Consider the following 23,688-nt stretch of genomic DNA (forward strand, 5'->3'; position numbering starts at 1 on the left):
AAGAGAGAGACTTTCTCTAAACCTCTCGTTAGTCTCTCTTGAGAAGGAAATACTCGAAAACCCTGAGAATCCATCCAAATCCCCAGATAGACCAAGTTCTGGCTGGGGATCAGTTGGGACTTCTCGAGGTTCACGAGCAATCCTAAGGTCTTTATCAGGTTTAGTGTCACAGCCAGGTCCTCCAAACACTGTTTCTCTGACTTTGCTCTGATGAGCCAGTCGTCTAGGTATAGAGATATACTGATTCCTTTCAGGTGAAGCCATCTCGCCACATTTTTCATAAGGTTCGTGAAAACAAACCTGAGGTGCCGTAGACAGGCCGAAACACAAGGCTCTGAATTGGAAGATCCTTCCCCCCGTCATGAAACGGAGGTACTTCTTCGACGAAGGATGGATCGGGACGTGAAAATAGGCATCCTGGAGATCCAGAGACACCATCCAATCCCCTTGGCGAAGAGCCGCAAGGACTGATGCAGAAGTCTCCATGGAGAACTTCTGTTTCTGAACAAACTTGTTCAGAGCGCTGACATCCAGAACTGGTCTCCAGCCCCCCGAGGCTTTCGCAACCAAGAAAAGACGATTGTAAAACCCTGGGGAGCTTTGATCCAGCACTAGCTCTATTGCTCTCTTGTCCCACATCTGATCCACCATTTGTTGAAGAGTATCTTTCAACACAGGGTCCTTGTAATTGGAGGACAATTCCCGCGGAGTTGACGTCAGGGGAGGATTGTCCAGGAAAGGAATGAGGTATCCCTTCTGTAGAACAGACATTGACCAAGCGTCTGTATCTATGAGCGTCCAGGCTTCCGCAAATCCCCGGAGCCTGGCACCTACTGGTGTTTGGAGGAGCGCCACTTCACTTTCCCCTTTTAAAGGGACGGAAAGAGGCTCTACTCTCTTCTCAGTCGCTTTTTCTTTTAGCGGTAGCTCTAGAGGGGAGGGCCTCCTCGAAAGGGCCGAACAGGCGTAGAAACACCTTTCTTGTCTCCCACCATCACTGGTCTCTTCTTCCTGGATGATTGCAGGAGAAGATCCTGTGTCGCTTTCTCCGTCAGAGAACGGGAAATGTCCCTCACCAACTGCGAAGGGAACAGAAAGTCAGACCTGGGAGCGAATAACAAGGCTGCCCTTTGCGAATGGGATCTCTTCTTCAAGAGACCTGCTCCAAATAAGGAAGAGACTTCCCCTGAGCCGTCCTGTACCGCCTTGTTTATACACGACAAAATAGCAAGGAGTACGTCCGGATCGAGTCCTTCAGAGGCATGAGCCTTCTTGGACATCACCCCAAGGGACCAATCTAGGAAGTTGAAGACTTCCAAAATGTGAAAAAGTCCCTTGAGGAGATGATCCAACTCCGAAAGACCCCAAGTTATCTTAGCAGTATGAAGGCTATGTCTCCTGGATGCATCTACCAGACTGGAAAAGTCAGCTTCAGCCGAAGCTGGGAGAGTGAGCCCCATATTCTCCCCAGTCTGGTACCAAATCCCTCTTTTGCCCGTAAGTCTAGCGGGAGGCATGCAAACACCGTTCTGACTAGCTCCTTCTTCTTGGTTAGCATCCAGCTATCCAGCGACTGAAGAGCTCTCTTCATAGAAATCGTCGGCCTCATCTTCAAAAAAGCCGACGACTCGCGGTCTTGGTTAGAGCATGAAAAAAAGCTGAAAAAAGAACGAGGAGAAGGAGGAGCGGCAGGGATCAATGCATCTCCGTATTCCTGCAGGAGGAGAGCTGTCAAAACTTTATAGTTAGACAGCCCTTCTCTGCCGTGAGTCTCGTCTTCTGAGTCCTCTCCAATATAGGATCAGAAGAGAAGTCAATTTTCCCCGTTCTGGGTCTTCCTGCCCAATAACTCTCTCTACGGGAGACAAACTCCTAATAGGAGAGGGGCTAAGAGCATGTACAGAGCTCCTCTGTAACAATACAGACGTCTCGCGCCTGGATAGCTCCTCGCGCTTGGCTGGCTCCTCGCGCTTGGCTGGCTGCTCGCGCCTGGCTGGCGCCTCGCGCCTGGCTGACTCCTCGCGCTTGGCTGGCGCCTCGCGCCTGACTGATGCCTCGCGCCTCTCTAAAATCTCGCGTCTGACTGACGCCTCGCGCCTGGCTGGCGCCTCGCGCCTTTCTGGTGCTATATCCTTGTATGGATGATGCTTGTCTGGCGCTCGCGCCTGGCTGAATCCTCGAACGCCTGGCTGCGTCTCGCGCTCGGCTGACGCTGCTGGTTTGGCAGACGTATCACGTCTGGTTATATCCTCGCGCCTGTAAAGCGTTTCTCGCTTGTCTGGCGCTTTAATCCTGTAAGACGCTTCTCGTCTGGAGGAAACCTCGCGCTTGACTGGCGCCTCGCGCTTGTCTGGCGCTTCAAAATCGTCCAAAGAGTCTCTATCAGAATAGATCTCAAACGCCTCACGTCCCACAGGAGCCTCACTCCTGGCGGGAGAAGGAAGACGAGACTTCTGACAGGAAGCCCTCACGTCTTTTCTACGAGGGGGATCCTTCGAAAGGACTCCTACCAAGGCGGATAACTGTACTTGCACAAGCCAAAATGATCCTCTTGGAAGCTTCTCCGGCGTCTTCTTGAACGGGAGAGGGAGACCTCGAAGGAGTTTTGTCCAAGCCATGGGACGTCAAAACCCTCTTAGCCTTCTTGATCGAAGGAGGCGCTTCTTCCGAAAAGCGTTCGGGGCTAGAATCCAAAACAGGATCTTTTCCAGTCCGTTTCAGGGGCCTGGACAGGTCCGAATCCTTCACCCTCGTTTAGGGAGAGGGAGAAGCTGACGAAGAGAAGCACTCTCTGAGGACGCTTTTCCTATAGCGGTCCTGAGCAGTCTGTCTATTTACAGAGCCTGCTGAAGGGACGCCTGACCGGGGGAATTCTCCACAACCTCCGTACGGCTTTCGACTTTCCTTCTCCTCTGGGCTTGGGAGCTTGGAAGAGGTCTAGGCCTGGGAGCGTCGCAGAGACGGTCAGACGCCCCCTCCACAACACTGGGGACACTCACTTCACTAAAATAGTCACTTTCACAATCCTTACCTTTCATGGCAGCCATTTTGGATTTCATCCTGTGAAGAGTAGCTTTCAGTTCAGCAATTTCCGAGGCCGAATCTGAATGTAAAGCCAGTGAGGGCCCTGATACAAATTAGAATCAAATGCATAGTTAAGAGAAGAGTTAGAATCATTAAAAGGCTCAATAGGCCTTGTACTACTACCCGCACCCTTAGATGCCGCCCTTCTGACTCTATCCCTTTCTATCTTCTTCAAGTAAGAAGTTAGAGTCTCTTATTCCTCAACATTAAACCTCTCACATTCATGACAGGTGTTAGAAATAGAACAATCAAAACCTCTGCATTTGCGACATACAGTGTGAGGATCAACCGAAGCCTTCGGTATCCTCACCTTGCAGCCTACATTCACACACACTCTCACACAACCACTTGAATCAGACATTCTTGAAGAAAAATCAAAAGCAAGTCCAAATCCAGTCCACAGTACAGCAAATGCCAAACAACGATCCAGGTACGTCACCAAAAGTCCACAAAAAGATGATCAATTGTCTAGAAAAGCGAATTCCAGTCAGGAGGTGGCAGCAACGATGTTGATACCACCGGCGACAGAAAATATATGAGTAGAAAACGGGAATGGTTCCTAGTCCTGCCGCCCAGGCAGGCCGGTAGATCACCTGACCTACCTGTAGCGAGTGGCGCGAAATTGAATTTCTGTCGGGGACGATGGAGTCTTAGCTATGTATATATCGACAGGTAAGTTGATTGTATGAAAATACTTATAGGCCTACCAGCCAAAACTCTTGAATCACGCGCCTTGGGGGATGCTGGAAGTTCACGGATCAAGGTGTTGTTTGTTTACAATCGTTATGCAGGCGCGCAAGCGCGAATTCTTTCTTGTCGCACTAAAAAAGTATCGGTGACGACATCTCGGAAATTATTTTGTCACTTTGACATAATTTTTGTACCATTTTAAATTAGCCGTTGCATGGAGTATTATATATGAAAATGTGCGCATTTTTATGTAGAATACAACAAAAATTACTCATGATTGTAGCTTTTATCAGTTTGAGATATTTTCATATAAAATAAACGGTAAGTGCCAAAATTTCAACCTTTGGTCAACTTTGACTCTACCGAAATGGGTCGAAAAAACGCAATTGTAACGCTAAGAAAACATTTTATATTTTAGTAACTATTCAACTATTTACCTTAATTTTGCAACAAACTGGAAGTCTCTAGCACAATATTTCGATTTATGGTGAATTTATGAAAAAACTTTTTCCTTACATCCGCGCGGTAAACTCTTCCGAAAAAAATCATACATGCGAGTGTGGTAATGTTTGCACCATTTTAAAATTAGCCATTTACATAAAGTTTTTGTATATGGAAATGTGCGCAATTTCATGCACAATACAACTAAGAAAAACAACCCATGGTTGTAGCTTTTATCAGATTTGAATATTTTCATATAAAAAATGATAAGTGACAAATTTTTCAACCTAATTCGGTCAACTTTGACTCTACCGAAATGGTCAAAAAACGCAATTGTAAGCTAAAACGCTTATATTTTTAGTAATATTCAATCATTTACCTTCATTTTGTAACAAATTGGAAGTCTCTAGCACAATATTTCGATTTATGGTGAATTTTATGAAAAAAATAAAATTTTCCTTACGTCTGCGCGGTAATTCTTCCGAAAAAATCATACGTGCGATTGTGGTCATGTTTGCACCATTTAAATTAGCCGTTACATAAAAGTTTTATATCTGAAAATGTGACAATTTATGTAGATACAACTAAAAAAATAAATTGAAGGTTGTAGCTTTTCTCATTTTCGAAATATTTGCATATAAATCACGATATATTAGAATAAAAAAAAACCACCGTTCCCGTTCCATCAACCTTTGACTCGACCGAAATGGTCGAAAAACGCAATTATAAGCTAAAACTCTTATATTTTTAGTAACTATTTCAATCATTTACTTTCATTTTGCATAAAATTGGAAGTCTCTAGCACAATATTTCGATTTATGGTGAATTTATGAAAAAAACTTTCCTTCCCTCCGCGCGCGGATTCTCCGCCATAAATCTTCGAAATGGCGTACATCGCATTCTCGGAAAATTTGCTCCGTTTCATATTAGGCATTTCATAGAGTTTTATATATGAAAATGTGCGCAATTTCATGTAGAATAAAAAAAGGAAAAATATTTGAAGGTTGTAGCTTTTCTAATTTCCGAAATAATTGCATATAAAAAAAATTTATACAAAAATTTCGACATTTGGTCAACTTTAACTCGTCCGAAATGGTCGAAAACTGCAATTGTAAGCTAAAACTCTTATAGTATTGTAATATTCCATCATTTAATTTCATCTTGAAACAAATTCGAAGTCTCTATAACAATGTTTAGATTTATGGTGAATTTTAAAAAATATATATTTTTTTACGTCCGCGCGTTACGAATTCATGCATCATTTTGTGATAATATTTTCTCTGTGTTGCTTTTATCATTTTACAATGTGTTATATACCCAAAATGATCGCAATTTAGTGTACATTACAACAAAAAAAAGTAAACTTGTTACCTTTCCAAACCGTTTGCGCACAGCGCGATTTGAATACAATTATATATGAAATTTTGTTTTTGCACCACCATATATCGCATTATTTATATGTGATAATGATAATTTTTTTCATTTCTGATGGTTGCATACTAAACTTCAGCCAATGACAAAAAAAGGAGCCAAAAATGAACTCTTAATCTTGAAAACTAAGCGCGCTGTATTTTTTTGAAAAAAATATTTTTTCCGCTTCCGCGGCACACGGGAGACAATTTTTTTTTACCGCTTCGGCGTTTAAGGGTTAATTACTTAGTACTAATTAATTAACTTATCAAACTTTAATGATAGAACTAACTTTTGCTGCAATGGAGATCCACATAAAAAGAAAAGACTTGTATTTGTAAAGGAATGATTTTGTACAAAGTTAAGTACATCTTAGTTTAACCAGACCACTGAGCTGATTAACAGCTCTCCTAGGGCTGGCCTGAAGAAACATAACTTAAGGATCAACATACCTGTACACCACATGCATAACCAACAATCAGGAGGAGAGGAGGAGAATTTCCGTTAACTTCTATCTTATCCCGAAACTGTGCCAAGTCATTGATATCACAATGATCAAATCGCACCCAACTGATAGTTTCTTTTCCCTCATAATGAGAAGGATTGCTGTAGGTTTGTGGTACAACCTGAAAGCAAATAAAGAAATGTTTAATTACTGCATAAAAAAATATTTTGTACAATCAACTCCCATATTTAGAATTTGCATTCATTTAACTTAATTGTGTCTTGTCACGAATTTATATGATTATTCAACAATACTACTTCCTAACACTTTTCAACTCATTTAACATATATTTACTTGACATAGATTGAGTGGCAACACATGAAAAGTTAATTCTTCTTAAACAATACAATTCTTATGGAAAAAAATTCTATAAACAGTAATAATATTGAAAACATACATGTGTAAATATTAACTTTTAAGCACCATTTACTTGAAGAATGTCTTTATTCTCACTGATATTTCCAAGTCCACTTCAGTGATCATACCTATTGTAAACCATTCTTAAACCTTGAACATGCAAAGGGCTGCTGTTTTCAACACAATTTCAGTGAAGATGTATTTTTTTGGTCCAATGCATCAATCATCCAAATATACCCACAGAAATCAAATTCCTTTGTAGAAAAAAAAAAAAATACAAAGATCCAAGAAGTCAATGGGAACCTGCCATTTTGCATGCTCTCTATGACAATGAACAAGGTACATACTAAGTCATCTTTGTCACAATCTGAGTTTGAAATCTTATGAACCAGAGAAGCTACCAACAGTGCAACCCCAACAAGCAAAATGAAATTTTCTAAACACAGTATAAATCTTGTCCATACACCCATTTTAACAGGGCCTTGGCACATGCATACATATTCACTCTGGTCCATAGTTAGCTAAAATAATATTGTGTAATCTGATCCAACTAAAACAAAGACATGAGGTAAGGAAGAGGCCAATTAGGTGCCAAGTAGTACAGGCAGTGGGGGTTATGTTGTTGGCAGGGTGCTGATAAGTGAAAACTGCCATTATCTGAAACTTGACGATTTATGGTGCTTATGGCGGCAAGTTTCGGTTAATGGCGCCTCTGTTTGGTATGATACGGCGCCATAACTATCATCGGCATCTTATGGTGCCGATAACTGAAACTTGGCCCATTAATGCACCATAAATTGCCAATTTTGACAAGCACCATAAAACTGGATCGCCATTAATCGAGTCTGCTGATAACTGGGGACTGCCTGTACCAATAGGATTTTGGGGGAAAACTATAATTACAGGCAGTCCCCGTTATTGGCGGGGGTTCCGTTGCGACAGCTTGATGACATGCGAAAATCACCAATAACCAGATTTTGGCCTGGTAACCAGTTAATGGCGCCTCTGTTAGGTATGTTACCAGTTAATGGCGCCTCTGTTAGGCATATGTATTAGCGCCGATACCTGGAAATCGGCACAGTTCGGCACCAAAAAACTGGATAGCTGATAAACAAGGCTGCAGATAACCAGGGACTGCCTGTATTATTATTACAGTATTAATGTTAGTACTCTTATTACTATACAAGTTACTAAAAAATTGCATTTTTATAATAAAATTAGATTTTGCATATACTTACCAAGTAATAACATAGCTAAAGGTTTCCAGTATCAGCAAACTAAAAAAAAAAAAAAAAAAAGTTTGAACAAAAAAAAAAAAAATGTTTTGAAAATTTGAGGTAGTGATTCTTTTGTTTTTAATGTGGGTAAACAGCCCATCCGCTTTCAGGAAAGAAAGGAAGAAAACTGAGTAGAAAAAAACAAAATTGTTTATGCATATGTCCATGGTGTCGGGGATGGAGGGCTGGGCTCTCATTCTGTAATTAATTGGTAAGTACCTACGTGCAAAATTTAATTTTATTATAAAAATGCCATTTTTGTATATGTAACTTATCAAGTAATAACAGGTGGTCCCCGGTTATTGGAAGGGGTTCTGTTCCTGTCGCGCCATAAAGCGAAAATCGTCATTAAGCGAGCAGGAAAGTCTAGGGAGTAAAACATACTTATGGTGTTCTTATGGTGCCTTATGGTCCCAATAAGCAGTTATCAGCACCATAAGAGTGCCATAAGTATGTTTTACTCCCTTATACTTTCATGCTTCGCTTAATGGCGATTTTCACTTTATGGCGCCCCAATAACACCATAGTGGACGGGTGGCTTATGGCGCCGATAACAAAATGTGGTGCCATAAGAAACCTTATTTTTTAATATTTTCAAAAAAACGCCATAAAACTGAAGCACCATAGAGTGAAGCAGCCACCTGTACATAGCTGATCCCCACATTGACAGTAGGTGGGAAGCATGGACTATTCTAATCCCAAACAAAGTTAATAAGAGCAAAAAATTGAGAAAGAAAACTTTTGCTAACACTCACAGAGTGCTTGTTGTTTCCTTACCTGTAAGGTTCATGGTGATCCGGTTTTATGGGGCTTGTCTAGTGCCCTAAAATCAGTGATATGGCGCCATAACACGCAGAGTTCTGGTTATTGGCGCCTAATCAAGTTATGGCACAATATCATACCTAACAGATGTGCTATTAACCAGTTATTGGCAAATTGGCAAGTTTTTATTAATGGCAGTTTTTGCTTATTAGCATCCTGCCGAGAACAGAACCCCCACCAGGGATTGCTTATACGTACACTATAACCTGACTTCCCAAGAACTCAACATAAGATTCAAGGCAAAATGTGATGAAGGAAGACACACTTTCTACTATACCACATCCCAAAGATAATAAGTAGCCATACAGGCAGTCCCTGGTTATTGGCGGTTTCGGTTAATGGTGACCCGGTTTATGGTGCTTGTCTAGTGCCATAAAATTGGCATGACCATACCTAACAGAGGCGCCATTAACTGAAACTTTGCCACAAGCGGCATAAATCGCTGAGTTTCGGTTAATGATGGTTTTTGCTTATCAGCACCCAGCTGAGAACGGAATGCCCACCAATACCTGGGGACTGCCTGTACTGCCTTGCATTTCCAGAAGTCGTTTCCAATACGAGTACAAGAAAAAGATTGTATTTGAAAGCTAATGAGGTAGCTATTGATCTGACTTCACGAGCCCTTATTTTCAATAGTAATCAACAATCTCCAACCACTCGAGCATGTGCTTCCTAGATAACTATCCTCAGGAAGAACAATGAATTTTTTGTCCGTGGGCGTGATGGTTTCTTAACCGAAGTCCAGAGGTTACTAGACACAACTCAGTTAATTACTTTCAGCATATGAATTTTGATGATCTGAAAAAGTATACAGGCTGGAAATCTCCGACAGTGTTCAAACGCCATTACCTCAAGTCCTTAGAAGCACTTAAATTTCCAGCAGTGCAGCAGGAAACACAGTTTACCTGGACACTCGGCTTAAGCAGTAGGTAAGCTAGCTTTACATCTAGATCTCTCCTTTCTACCTGCCTCACTGACATTCTTGCCGTGGCTCTGCCACCATGTAGCCTTTTGTCGTGCCTTGGATGCCACATGTAGTACATAGTTGTGATGTTTCCTTGTTTTTGCTTTAGGATTAATCACACTGTCTGTTATATTGTATCTAATTTTAAGGTTAATCTTAAGTTACTGTATTTACTCTTAAGTCTTCAGTACAATTATTTCTAATTCATAAGTTGATTTTAGATTATACTAATTAACCTTAATTGTTTTTTTCATTTTTCCTTACAATATTTCATTGTACTCCTTTGTTCCAAGCTTGTGGCCATTTCTCTGGTACAAACGTACTATTTCACTTAGCGACACGGGCTGAGCCCAGAAAAGGGGATTTTGACGAAGGAAAAATCTATTTCTGGGCAAGGGCCCGTGTCGCCCAGTGAAATCCCACCCTTCTCTTATACCCTCACCCTTCTTGGGCCCAAGCTTGGGTGGTAACTCCAAGGATGCCGTCAGAGGCGCTAGTAGTAGCGGTATCGGGGAGTGGGGCTTGGATCAGCTCCTCTCTGGTAGAGGGATTTTGAAGAAGGATGAATCTAAATGGCAAGAGACCCCTGGTAGTGGTTTCAGTCGCCCCAGAAACCATACCGACACCTTTATATATAAGATGAGCGAGCCAGAATATTCTGGCATTTCCATTTTAGCTTTTTCTCTGGTATGTTAGCATTAATTTACCTTAGAAATGTGTGCTAAAGGGACATTTCACTGGGCGACACGGGCCCTTGCCCAGAAATAGATTTTTCCTTCGTCAAAATCCCTTTAGGGAGTTTACATCTAGTAATAGTCTCCAAACCCAAGGCTTGGGGACTACAAAAAGCCGATTGTAGAACCCTGGAGCAAGTGGATCGTTACTAACTCCATGCCTTTTCCTTTAGGAGGGACAAAACTTCTCCTCCGAAAGGGCAATGAATTTATCTGAACTTCTGAGAAGGCCAACAAATTTATCGGACAGCTGAACAATGGCGGAGCTCTCAAAATGGATCACGTAGCCCTCTCTCAAAACTTCAACAATCCATGGTTCCGCCCCTTTTACTTTCCAGTTTCTACAGAATTGGTGGTGCCTCATCCCTACCGATGCACAAAGGACTGAACATTCAGTTTTTCGTTGAGGACTTAGAAAAAAACTTCTCAATTGCTCTAGGGGTAAAGGGAGCTCTCCCCCTGGATCTAGGGAAGGATCTGGATACTCTGTTGCCGAGAAAGGGCTAAGCGTGCATAGCTGGCTAGAGGCAAGAACTGGAGTTGGATAACGAGGACGTTTAGTCAATTGTGAGGGTAAACCCTGAGTGGATTTCTTCTGAAGCTTAGAAGAAACTTGAACCACAGTGTCGTCTGGGAAGACGTGTCTCCTATAAAGAGGAGAGTAAAGTAAGGCAGACCTCTGCGTCCAAGAAACACCTTTAGTGTGAATCACACACCAAAGTTCTCTCTTTATAGAGTAAAAAGCGAGGCCAATTCCAATGAACTATCTCTTATATCTTTATCAGGCAAGAATTACACCTGGAATGTCAGAGAGTTTCCTCATCCAAAGAGGAGCATTCCTTGATCTTCCAACTGAAGGCTCCCACCCTACCCAATCCAAGAAGCTTACTATCTCAAAACCCAAAAATGTTTTTAGTAAGGTGGTCCAATTCTGATACGAGCATTATTTTGGCCGAATGAAAAGCATTCTCCTGGCCAAATCATTAAGACGGGTGTCAATGGGTACTCAAGGGCCAAAAAACCCTGTCTTGAAAAACCACTGGTTCCAATACCAGAGAACAAGAGAGCGCCAAGGATTGATCGGGAAGAGAAGACTCACGTGCCAGTATAGTCACCTGAGCCAACAATGGGCGCTCCTGTGTCAATGGATGCTCCTGCACCAATGGGTGCTCCTGAATCCTACAATCATCGATGAACACACAATACCGTTCTCCGTACAAGAAGGTTGCACGTGACGACAGACACCAAGGTGCAGACAGCTTCCTGGAGCCAGAGGCAATAGGAGAGGAAGGACCTGGAGAGGGAAGCACGGGAGAATTGTCTACCTCTTCAGACTGAACATCCAGAGGACAACTTTATCAACAAGGAACGAGATTTACCTAGCCCTTGAGGAAGGCTAGCATCTTGGTAAAAATGTGCTGGAATGTCCTAAAGCTACAAGAACGGACACTGGTCTTCTTCTAAAACACTAGACTTCTTGAGGGGGACAGGAGAAGGCGATACGTTACGAGTCTTCCTTTTCCAACGGACGACACTTGTACAAAGCACCATTGGTGTCTGGGGAAGACTCCTCGGAGTCCAACCCACTCAAGAAGTGTCAAGACTTCTTACATATGCCTTTCCAATGGCGCTCTGTTATGGTCTGGGACTTTTCAACAGGACCGTCTGAGGGGATGACTTGTTTTTGAGCAGACCCTGCTGACCTCGCTTGGACTACCAGTATGACTCCTCCCAGGAGATGGGAGTTTGACAGGGACCTTTGCCTACGAGAATCTGCAAGATGAACAGCCACCTCCTCCACAACACTTAACACTGGCACTTGCTTTATTACCCTACCTTCTCCATTACCATCTTAACAGACACTCCTAAAGTCTCCATCACCTGTAACATAATATGACAATTTTCTAAGGCAATTCGTATTTTCATAGCTACAAACCTTTGCTCTTAACATTAGGATAATTTCTAGTGCCCAGCTGGATCCGGTTAAATTGCAGATGAAAGCAAGGAATCTTGTGAGATCTGGCAACGTGTGCGTATATCAGGTGAAGAGTGGTCAAGGACCATACACCTACACCACTGCATCAGTCTTTTCTTAACCGCCTGGGCGAGAATTGTTGGTGGTTGACCTCTCTCGGCCTTTACCCGGTCATTGCCCGTTTCGCTTGTGTTTTAGTGTGTGTATTTTTGCTGTTTATTATGGCTTCTTCTGCTCCATCTCAGTCTCGTCAATGTGTGTGCCCCAGAACTACTGGTTTCCGTATTCTTGTTTTTTGGCTTTGGCTGCAACTGGCCCCCACTTCACTTGTAGTAGGTGTTGGCTCTAACATTTGTACAATAACGAATCCCTGCACGGAATGCCGTGCGTGGGCCTAGAGAGCAGTGGAGATTATCTTATAGTAAGAGGGAGCATTGTGCGGTTTCTACTCTTCCTTCGTGGAAGGTGTTTTCTTCTCTTCCCAATGCTTCTTCTCCTGCTGCTGTCACCCCATCCAATAGCTAGTGTTGTGCCTTTGCCTCCTTCCTTTTCTTCCCTCAATTCGTTGTTGGGGAAGTATCGGGAGACCCTCAGGCAGATTTATGTAATGTCGCCTCTTCTTTGGGAGTTAATTTTACTCCCAAGAGGGAGAGGGTTTTTTTCACCATTCTTTTATTTCAGAGTCGAAGGCATCCAAAAATGGCGGCACTTTGGGGACACTTGGGCTACGGGGTCCACCCTGTCCTTGGAGGGTTTGCTGACACACTTCATGGATGCCCCCCCTCGCTACCTTCCTCATCTGTCCAGGCCCTTCCCGCCTCCTCCTGGACGCATCTCATGGGTAGCGGAGTCAGCCATTTTGTATTGCTACGCCAGCAACGATTGCTGCTGCTTCGAGTCAGAGGGAAGCCATGGCATCAGCCCCGCTAGCGACGTCACAGTCCAGTCATTTTGCATCCTCTGCCAGCGGCGTCTGCTTCCTGTTCGGATCGAGGGGAAGCCGTGACGTCATCGCCACTGATGACGTCACTCCCAGTCGTCTCTGCTGTGCTGCCTCGCTCATCTGTGTCAACATCTGCCATCCAGTTTGCTGCATCACCCTTCGATGTCATTGGACCTTCTCTTGCTGATCCATCTGAGGCTTTATGCCAGGCAGTTCTTAAGAGATTGGATTCTGTTGCATCACCCCCACCTCCTGCAAAGAGATTGTGTAAGGGGCCAGTGCTGTCTTCCTCTCCTTCTCTGCTGCATCGGCAATATCAAGCGTTGGAAGGCTAAGGACTTTGCCCTTTCTTTGCCTGAGAGTGAAGAGCAGCACGCCCGTGTTTCCTGAGAGAGGTACTGTATCTTCCCCTGTGCGGTCTGCAGTGGACTGCTTCGTCCTCTGCATCGAGTCGCAAGCGTTCATGCACATGTTGGCAGCGTGCTCCACACTTATCCTTCTCCAGGGCATAATTCGTCAACTAAGGATCTCAAGGAGCCTGTCAAGAGGTCAAAAGTTGTGAGTGCAGAGTTAATGCAGCAGGAGTGTTAGCCTGCCCCTCTCCCTGGTACTTCAAAGAGTTTTGACTCCGATGGGTTCCTCATTCCATCTCGAGTGTTCAGGATTCCTCACCGACACACGTTCGTACGTCTGTAACACCCGTGCCCGTTCGCGGCCATGTTAGAGAGTCATCTGTTAGGAGAGGGTGTAGCGATGTTCATAGTGTTGTGGTTGGTTCATCCAGACAAGTTAGTTGGTGTTATGGGCTGTTTGGCTGCTGGTTCTTCCATTAATTTAAAGGAGGAAGGCGCTTTAGATAAGCCCACACACCTTTCTCATCATCAGTCTCCATTGCTGGAGCAGGAGGAGGGAGACACGCAAGAGTTTTTGTCCTTCTTTACAGAAGTTGATCTCATTCATGATTAACAATTTGGAGAGTAGGACTCAGGCTCTGTTGTCTTACACTTCTTCCTGCTTGGAAGCCTTGCTGGGAGCTACGCAGGATCCCAAGTCATCGTTTCAACTTCCCTTGGTGCATGTCCAGTCGATCTTGCATAAAGCTGCTTCGCTCTAGGGGCTCTGCCAAGCTGCTACCCCCGCCTCTCATGAGGTCTAGGAAGTGCTATGCTACAAACTCTGCTTTTTTGATGTCACACCATCTTAGCCTGGACGTCATTTGTCTGAAGCCAGGATTGACTTTGGAGCAGATGAGGTCTGTGGCTCCATCCTTGTCTCCACAGGAAGCCTCCAACGTTAGGAGTCTACGGCAGCCTCCATGTTGCAGAGAGTTCTTGGCTGGACTTCTGGTATAGGTCATTGCCAAGATAGCTTCTGACAGGTCCCCAGAGGGGTTGGTGAGTGCTTCCTCTCTTGCCAGTTTCTCTTGCTGTCCAGAGGCAAGGCATTTTCGTATATGGCTCACCTCAGTGTTAATTTATGGGCTAACCTTCCGATTAGAAGAGACACGGCTTTATCCAGGATGGAAAGATCAGTTGACCCACCCTGAGTCCTTACTGGCAATGAGGAATGGAGATCTGTTGGAGTCACAATCTCTGTTCCCTCGGACGAGCTGGAGGATACAATAGACCGGCGCCGGGCTGACACCAAGGACAGATTAGTGCACCAGGCTGTGTATAAGTTGGAGTCTCATCCTCGGAGATGTCCTGCTCCTCGTCCTCGCCTCCCCCTGCCCAGCAGCAGTCACGAAGATTGTTGCCTGGTAGGCCGTCTCAGAGTTTGGTTTCGGCAGGCCTCCCTGTTCATCCCAGCCTAGGTCGAGACCAACATCCCTTTCATCTCCTATTCCTTTAAGTCGAAAGGGTGGGGCCCAGGGGCAGAGGTAAAGTAGGTCGTCGGTAAGGTTATGGCACCTCTCCCTCTCCTGTGCCATGGGTGGGGGGGTGTGCCTGGCAGGCCATTGGGCTAAGTGGCAGAGTTATGGGGCAGAGAATTGGATGGTAGATGTCCTTTGGGTGGAGTATCTACTGCCATTCAACTTCTCCTCCTCTCTTGGACAAGCCGCAGCTCAGGAGGGTGTGTTCTCCAGATTCTCTTGAAGTTCTTGGCTCTCCGGGAGGAAGTGGTGCGTCTGTCTCAGGGGTTTTTACAGTCACATCTTCATGGTGCCCAAGGCGTCGGGAGGTTGGAGACCTGTGATCAACTTATCCACCTTGAACCACTTCATTAGGAGGACGTTTAAGATGAAGACCCCACGTTCAGTGTTGGCAGTTAGTTGTGAGGGAAGGCGACTTCATGCTGTCGATAGACTTGAGGGACGCATACTTCCAGATCTCTATTCATCCGTCATCCATGAAGTTCCTTCACTTCTCTCTTGGAGACAAGGTCTTCGAGTTCAAGTCCTGTGCTTCAGGGCTGACCACAGCCACCCCTCAAATGTTCACAAGAGTCTTCTCTTCATCTCAAGTTGGGCCATGCTCAGGGGATCCATTTGCTGAGGTACCTCGACGATTGGTTGGTCTTGGCAGGTTCCAGGGAAAAGCTGCTGCAGGACAGATATTGTCTGCTTTGGTTTTGTCTGAACTGGGGCATCATGATCAACCAGGAAAAGTCAAACCTCTCGTACCTAGTCAAAAGATTCTCTATCTGGGCATGGTCATCGATACGGCGGTTGCAAGAGTTTTCCTGTCAGATCAGAGCTGGAGAAGTTTGCGAGTGAAGGCCAGGACTTCCTGTTGGAACCACATCAGTCAGCTCATCAGTGGCAGGTTCTTCTGGGAGTTTTGTCTTCCCTGGAGAAGCTGGTCCCTCATGGGCATCTTCATTTTTGGTCTCTAGAATGGAGACTGGGGGAATTCTGGTCTCTGTCGGGGGACTCACCCCTGTTAAAGGTTCCTCTGTCTCTGGAAGTAAGAGAAGACTTTCGTTGGTAATTGAACGACTGAAATCTTGAAGGGTGTCCCTCTGCGTTCTCTCCCACCAGGGACTTCCTTCTGTTTTCAGATGCCTCCCTCGCAGGTTGGGGGGCTCATTTAGGTGGCCTCAATGCTCATGCGTTTGGAGTTTGGAGGACAAACAGCAGCATATCAACGACTTTGGAGTTGAAGGCAGCCTTTCTGGGTCTGAAAGGAGTTTTGGAGAAACTAGAGGGTAATTCCTGTCATTCTCATGTCGGACAACACCACGGTGGTCACCAATGTGAACAAGCAGGGAGGACTGGTTTCTGGTCAACTTCACGCCTTGACAGTTGAGGTTCACCAGTGGGTGGTCAGCAATTTGGTAGAGCTCTAACCCAGGTATATCCCAGGCAAACGGAATGTGGTCGCAGACAAACTCAAGTCATCAGGATCAGATCCTATGCACAGAGTGGTCCCTTCATCAGGTAGTAGCAGACAAGCTTTTCCAGGTTTGGGGGAGATCCATGCTGGCCCTTATTGTGACTGTTCAACAGGAAACTGGAGATATGCTGTTCAGTTGTTTCAGATCTTTTAGCGTTAGCAGAGGACGCATTCCAACATCCCTGGGACAACCTGGAGGTGTATTTTTTCCCTCCGTTTTGTTTGATCTGTCGAGTTCTGAACAGGCTGATGAGTTCGCAGGGTCTCAGGATGACTTTGGTAGCCCCTCTGTGGCCTCAGGCAGAATGGTTTCCAGATCTGCTGTCGTTATTGTCAGAGGTTCCGTGGGAAATTCCCCCTTGGCGGCATCTCTTGTGTCAGCTACATGTATAAAGGTTCCACCAGTCAGTAGAATCCTGGTCTCTTAACGGTCGGAGGCTATCAAGTATCTCCTCCGAGTGAGAGGCTTTTCTCAGAGAACAGCAGGGAATATGTCCTGCAGTCTCAGAAGGTTGACCTCTGCAGTTTTAAAACCAAGGCAAATGGGCAATCTACTGTGATTGGTGTTGTAAATGGGGTTTTTCTTCACTCGGAACCTCTATTCAACGCACAGCAGACTTTTTAACCTTCCTCAGGGATGAGAAACTTTTGTCTGTTTTCTGTGCATTAGAGGCTACAGGGCGGCCCTGAGTTTAGTGTTACTCCTTAGATGTATCGACATCTCGCGTCCTGGGAAACTTTCCTTGCTAGTTAAGGAGTTTGAGCAATCAAGTTCTCCTATGGGAGCTCAAGCCTCCAATGTGGGATGTTTCCTTGGTTTTGAGAAGCTTCATCTAAGGGTCCATATGAGCCTTTGCGTCAATCATCTGACAGGAACTTGATGCTCAAGACGGTTTTCATCCTGGCCTTGGCATCTTCGGAGAGAGTGGGAGAGCTCCACAGTCTGAGCTATGATGTGAAGCACACCAGGGGTTGGGGGTCGGTATCCTTTGAATTTGTCCCAGAATTCGTGGTCAAGACCCAAAATCCCTCTGTGCACAATGATAGGTTCACTTCCTTTTCCATTCAATCACTAAATGACTTTGTGGGCATGATGCTCAAGAGCTTTTGTTGAGTCCTGTCCTACCGCCGACTTTTTGTTAGCACAGGACATACAAAGAAAAAGGTGTCTTTTTGGATACAGGAAGCCATCACACGGCATACTTGACTCTTGATGATTCCGCTGCCACGTCTGTGCAGGCTAGGAGAGCATGAATGTTAGGGGTATTGGTCCCTCTCTCTGGCTTTCAAAAAGAACTTTGGCTGTACATGGAGTGCTGAGTGCTGGTACTTGGTTACGCCAGTCCACGTTCACCTCTTTCCATCTTAAGGATGTTGCCCACAAATCTATGGACACGTTTTCCCTGGGTCCTGTGGTGGCTGCCCAACAGATGTGTAACTCATCATTGTCCTTAACAGGGCACTTTTGAATCTTACCTTAGATGAATTGTTGTGGATGGAGAGATGAGTGAGTTGGGTTCTGGTCTCTTTCTTTCTCTTGTACCTTTCCTTCTTCCTTCGGTGGGGTTAAGGAATAGACCTGTCATTTGCTGGACTGGTCTGATACAGGTGAGTAAGGTAGTCATACTGATAGTGTGGTCGCTTGGTATACAAATAAACCAACAACCGTCTATTCGGTAGGTCTACTCGTGCTTGAGGCTGACAACAGCATTGCGTTTGGGTGCTTACTCAAATGGATATTTAAAGTCTTATGTCTCATCATCCCAACCAATCCATTCCCCATAAGCCAAAGCCTGTGTGCAAGATTGATGAGGGGTGTGTCGCCTAGCCAAAACAATATAACGCTAACGTCAATTTTCAAAATTCTAGCTGCTGAACAGTTTTTAGAAACGACAGCTATGTAACTACAGTCATACCCCTACATATGAAAGTCCCTATGTATGAAAAATCCAGGTTACGAAGGCAAAGAGGAAGATTTTTTTCTTCTGTGTACGAAAATATTCAGGTTGTGAAAGAAAAGGGTGTACTGTAAAGTCCGAGATTTGCCCGGGGCCGCCGAGAACAATTTTAAAACTGTGCACTGCCAACTCATTAGACTCACCACCATCCTCCCACTCTCCCATTGGTTCCTGATGCTAGTTACCGCCATAAGATCTTGCTCACCACTATTGGTCAGCATCTATCCATCATGCATCTATGTAAGAGAGTTCCTCGACCATTTCGTTTCAGCAGCGTTATCGTACACAAGTGGAATAATTTGTTCACGTAGATTTCGTTCGTTAACATATATTCATGTTAGTGATTTAGCTTTTGTTGTACTGTAAGTTACCTAATCCTGTGTGTGTGAACTTAATTACTTACGTTATTAGCCATGGGTCCCAAGAATGTTGCTGAAGTTCACAGAAAGAAGAGGATGCTTTCTATGGAGACAAAGATGGAGATAATCATTTGTTGATGTGCTTCGTAAAGTTTAGTGTTAATGTTTTCTGCCATTTTTTAATGTGTTTTGTAAAGTTAAGTGTTCATGTTTTCTGCTGTTTGTCCTCCTCCTCTGTCGCCACTTTCGGACATCGCCTCACTCGAAAGGTAAGGTCCACATTTTAACTACATACGTACGTACAGTATTTCTTGTACCCTGTACACAATACACTTATTTACAGGTACAGTAATGGTTGTTGGATTAGGTATTGATAGTCCAAATTGTTGTATTTCATTGTTTATTGGTCAATCTAGCTTTATTATAAAATTTACTGTGGTGTTTTTGTAGGGCTTGGAACGAATTAGGCAATTTACATGTAAAATGTAGTTCTGGATACGAAAAAATCAGGTTACGAAGACTGCTTCGGAACGGATTAATTTCGTAACCTGAGGCGCTACTGTACTTGGTAAGCTGCATACATAAACATCACAATATAAGCAAGGCGCTGGCCTGTAACAGGTCAAGCTTGGTGAGAGTACAATAATCTGGAGGACTGGATGATGTCATCCTTGCCTTTTGGGATACAACATAAGTTCACAGCATTCTTGACCTAGCAAAGGTTAACACAAACCTATTCAGGCTAAATCAAAAGTTTCCTGTAGTGGATGGAGTCATGCTATGATAACCTGTAATATGAAACATATCGTGAAACTAACAGTAGTGTAATATGGAGCAGCCAATTACTTGACCTCTTAAAGTGGCCACTGGCAAATATTGACACTGGCCATCAATAAATATGTAGTGCCAAACATATTCTGATGGCAGAAAACTTTATGAAGTGGCACAGCAAATCTCTCCTACAGTACAGGAAGAGCACTGATTGGCAAATATGCCATTAATTAAGGCATGTATAGGTTACACCTAATTTAAAGGTATGTATAGGTACACATAACTATTTTAAAATGCCTGCAACCATGTAGCACTGATTTTGGGGGCAAAAAAACTCATTGGCCTTATTGTTATTTAAGAATACAGCAATTCAGTTTTCCTACCTCATTTATGAAGCCAGCCACATTTTCCACAAAGTCTTCTCTATCACAGGTTCTGGACGCACTTGTTGGCCCACAGATGGTCGTGAGCTTCGGCCACGTCTCCCCAGACATGGCTGATGACATGATCAAGCCAGACCTTTTATAAAACAAAAATGACACACTTTTACTTCACTGGCACTGGGGAAATTTAAAAAAAGCTACTCTAATTTCTGTATACACTCAAAATTAATTATGTACTATGCAATACTGTACAATACGTACTCTCCTAAAAATCCTAAAAATTAATAGTTTCTCGTATCCAATGCAAAGAAATTAATTAAATACAACTGTATGAACAATCTGTCATTAAACTTGACCTTAACTCACCAGACTATTAATACATAGTATAATACTACACAGGTTCATCTGATAATGACATCTAACATTACCAATAGGTAAAAAAATCCTTGGAATTTAGACAAAATTCCCAAAACAGCAAAAATGACATTTTTATAATAAAATTAGAATTTTATATATATATATATATATATATATATATATATATATATATATATATATATATATATATATATATATATTATATATATATATATATCTATATATATATATATATATATATATATATAGTACTTACCAAGTAATTACATACAGTTATAGTTTCTACTTTAAGGGCAGCTTTAGATTTAAAATTAGCAGTAGCGCTCTATTGCTTTTGGTACAGATATGTGCCCCACCCACATACGGGGAAGAACAGGTACAACGTAGCTGATGAGCTCAGCTCTTTTATGCTCTATGTCCATACATGGGGAGGAGAGAGGGCTCTGATTATGTAAGCACTTGAAACAGGAAGATCCTGCCTTTGGTCGTTGCTTATCTCAACCTGTAGTGGACATGACTGTAGTGTCAGGAGTTGTCCTTACTTCAGTGGGAACTTTGCAGTCAAGGAGTACTCTGATGTCTGCCAAAGTAAAAACCAATGCCCTTGCCCTGGGCTTAACATGACCATAACTAACCAAAAACGATTACCTGAACACTACGTTAAAAAAACCAATAGTACTCATCTGATTAAAAAGAAATGATTGGTGGGCATTCCAGATACCAAGTAGCGCCAGGCTTCCCATAAACTCGATGGCCTTATACAAGGTGAGGACACAGAGAAAATAGAAGAATCATTTCTATCTCTCATTCCCTAGTACCATGTCAGCTGTGGAAAATGGATCCAATTTACTATGGCCCTTAAACAACGTTTCAACATCATGCAAATAGTGGTTGGCAAACACTGATCGACATTTCCAATAAGTCGAATGCATGACAGAATCGAGATAAAGATTTTGTTGAAACACCAAGGATGTGTCAACAGCCCGAATGTCGTGTGCCTTTACCTTCCGCAAAGGTAAAGTTTCCTCCTGAATCTTCAAATGAGCCTCTATGATAAGGTCTCTTCCAAAGAAAATGGTTTTGAGGAGCAACCCAGCCTTCGAGTATCAAGACTAAGACATTTCTTTCTGCAGTACGAAGTCATGAAGCCGTCTGAAGTTTCAGCCGACTCCTTTTGTGAAGCTGTCGCTTCGAGCACTGATTTCGACAGCTGCAAAACTAATCAGCAATTATTTCATTAATGCACTGTTTCCCCATTTTACACATTGTTAGATTTAACTTTGTTATGTAAATAGGAGAAACCATTCTGCATTTATCTTTGTTAATAAGCTTGTAAATAAACTTCTGTTTTGTTAGAGTTTATTTCTATACTCGTATCCCCAGTTTTAACTGTTGGTGTTGAATCCCTTTTGTTTATTATATTAAAAGAACCTGAGGGGATCTTGGCCTGTCGACCCGTAATACCAACTCAATGACAAAGAGTCTTCCTCGTTAAGCCCCTGAGAGAAGCAGAAATCGAAGGCTTGAATGGTGGGCCTGAAAGCCATCATAATAACCACATCCAAGTTTCCAGGCGACCAGGAGGTAGAAGAAACTTTTTTAAGTAATAGTGTTAAAAGACTTAAACTAAATCAGAGATGTCATGATTTGGAGCTAAGTCTAATCCTCTATGTCTGAATACAGAATTTAGCATCACTCCTAGCCCTTAAGGAAGCCGGCCGGCTAATGCCATTTTTTAAGGACAGGACTTTGATATTCATGCCACTTGATAAGATAACTTGGGACATCTCCAATCCGCTTATGATTTTCGCCTCTGACCTTAGGTTTTGTGATGCCAGGCCAATTTATCCCAAAAATAACCATTTTTCAAATTCTATCTCCTCCCTTGATATTTAATATTAAGACCCAGGATTACTACCATATATAGACCTGATGTAGACCTTCAATCAAATGAGGATTTTTTTTTCTAAAAGTCATTTTTTTGCTAAATACAAATTTTTTCATTATGGTAAAAAAATAAAAACCCTATATATCAGGAAAAAAAATTTATGAAAAAAAGGTCAAAACAAAAATAGGAAAAAGGGACTTTATTTGATTGTTCTATAATGTTTTTCTGAGTTATATACCAAATTTCAGTGCTATAGCTTTAAAACTAAGCGAGAAGATAATTTTGAAGGTCAATAAGTATAGTTTTCCTTTGTATTTTTATAAAGACAATGTTAACAATGAACATATGAATATATATATTACCTATTACTTTATTGGGTATTAATAAACCAAAACTATGTTATTTATCATAATTTAATCATAAATGATGATCCCTTTGCTCATTTATGTATTGTAACCTGGGGCACTGCATCAGGCATGACAAGGCACTCCTACCTCACAACTCTATCTCTCTCCTTCACTAACTCGGCTTATTACAGCGAATTTTCTTCTGTATGTTAGCGAGATGTTTTCCTTGTATTTTCCTCTTTGGCATGATGAAATTCTTGCCAAAACAAAGATAAACAGACATAAAATCAAGAGAATGTCAGAGGTGAAACTCGAACGTGTACTCTCTTTTTACAAAGACAATGTTAATCAAACATGATTATTATGAATTTCATATTCCTTTTTGGGTATTAATAAACCAAAACTATGTTATTTATCATAAATGAAGATCCCTTTGCTCAAAGACCGTACCCTGGGGTACTGCACAACGTGTGCGTCAGGCAAGATGGGGGCGTTCCTTACTATGCACCCCTCCCTCTCTCTCTTCACCAACTACGCTAATACCGCGTACATTATAATATTTTGTAATCATATAAGAGCTAATTTTCTTCGTCTGTTATAAGCGAGATGTTTAACCAGTCTTTTCTTCATTGGCATTATAAAATTCTTGCCGAAACGTAGATGAACATACGTAAAAGCAAGTGAACATCAGAGGTGAAACTTGAATGTGTACACTACAAGAGGTTTCTCCTTGCTCTGGAAGGTGGTGGTTGACTGACTAAGTTCCCTCCTGCCGCCTCATGGAATCTCTCCAGATGCCATTGCTCACACATTCTTTGACAATAATTATCAAAATTTACGATAACAGAAGAAATATAGCCTTTTCTTGTACGGATCAATGTTTTTGGCTTACTGAGTTACATTTACTAATTACCCTGTAACTACGAAAGTAAAAGGAATTTTGACGAAATATTTTGTATACGTGTTCTCCATTGCCATACGATGCTCCATGAATTTTTTCATGACTTTGCATTTTTTGCCCTATACCCCCCCTATATATATAAGGGTTTTGGCCGGCCCCCTTAATT

At 42.9% G+C, this 23,688-nt stretch overlaps 1 protein-coding gene across 1 annotated transcript in view; it reads right to left on the reverse strand.

Annotated features, from left to right (window-relative positions):
* LOC135221322 (BCAS3 microtubule associated cell migration factor-like) overlaps positions 1–20,131 on the reverse strand; it is a 41,294-nt gene extending 21,163 nt beyond the window's left edge. The window contains exons 1-2 of the mRNA XM_064259127.1: positions 20,009–20,131; positions 6,078–6,251 (exon numbers count right to left, since the gene is read on the reverse strand). Of these exons, the coding sequence (XP_064115197.1) occupies positions 6,078–6,251; positions 20,009–20,131 (297 nt within the window). The remainder of the gene's footprint in view (positions 1–6,077; positions 6,252–20,008) is intronic.
* Positions 20,132–23,688: the final 3,557 nt, after the last annotated feature.

Source organism: Macrobrachium nipponense, chromosome 2 (assembly GCF_015104395.2).
Source record: "Macrobrachium nipponense isolate FS-2020 chromosome 2, ASM1510439v2, whole genome shotgun sequence".
Taxonomy (NCBI): Eukaryota; Metazoa; Arthropoda; class Malacostraca; order Decapoda; family Palaemonidae; genus Macrobrachium; species Macrobrachium nipponense.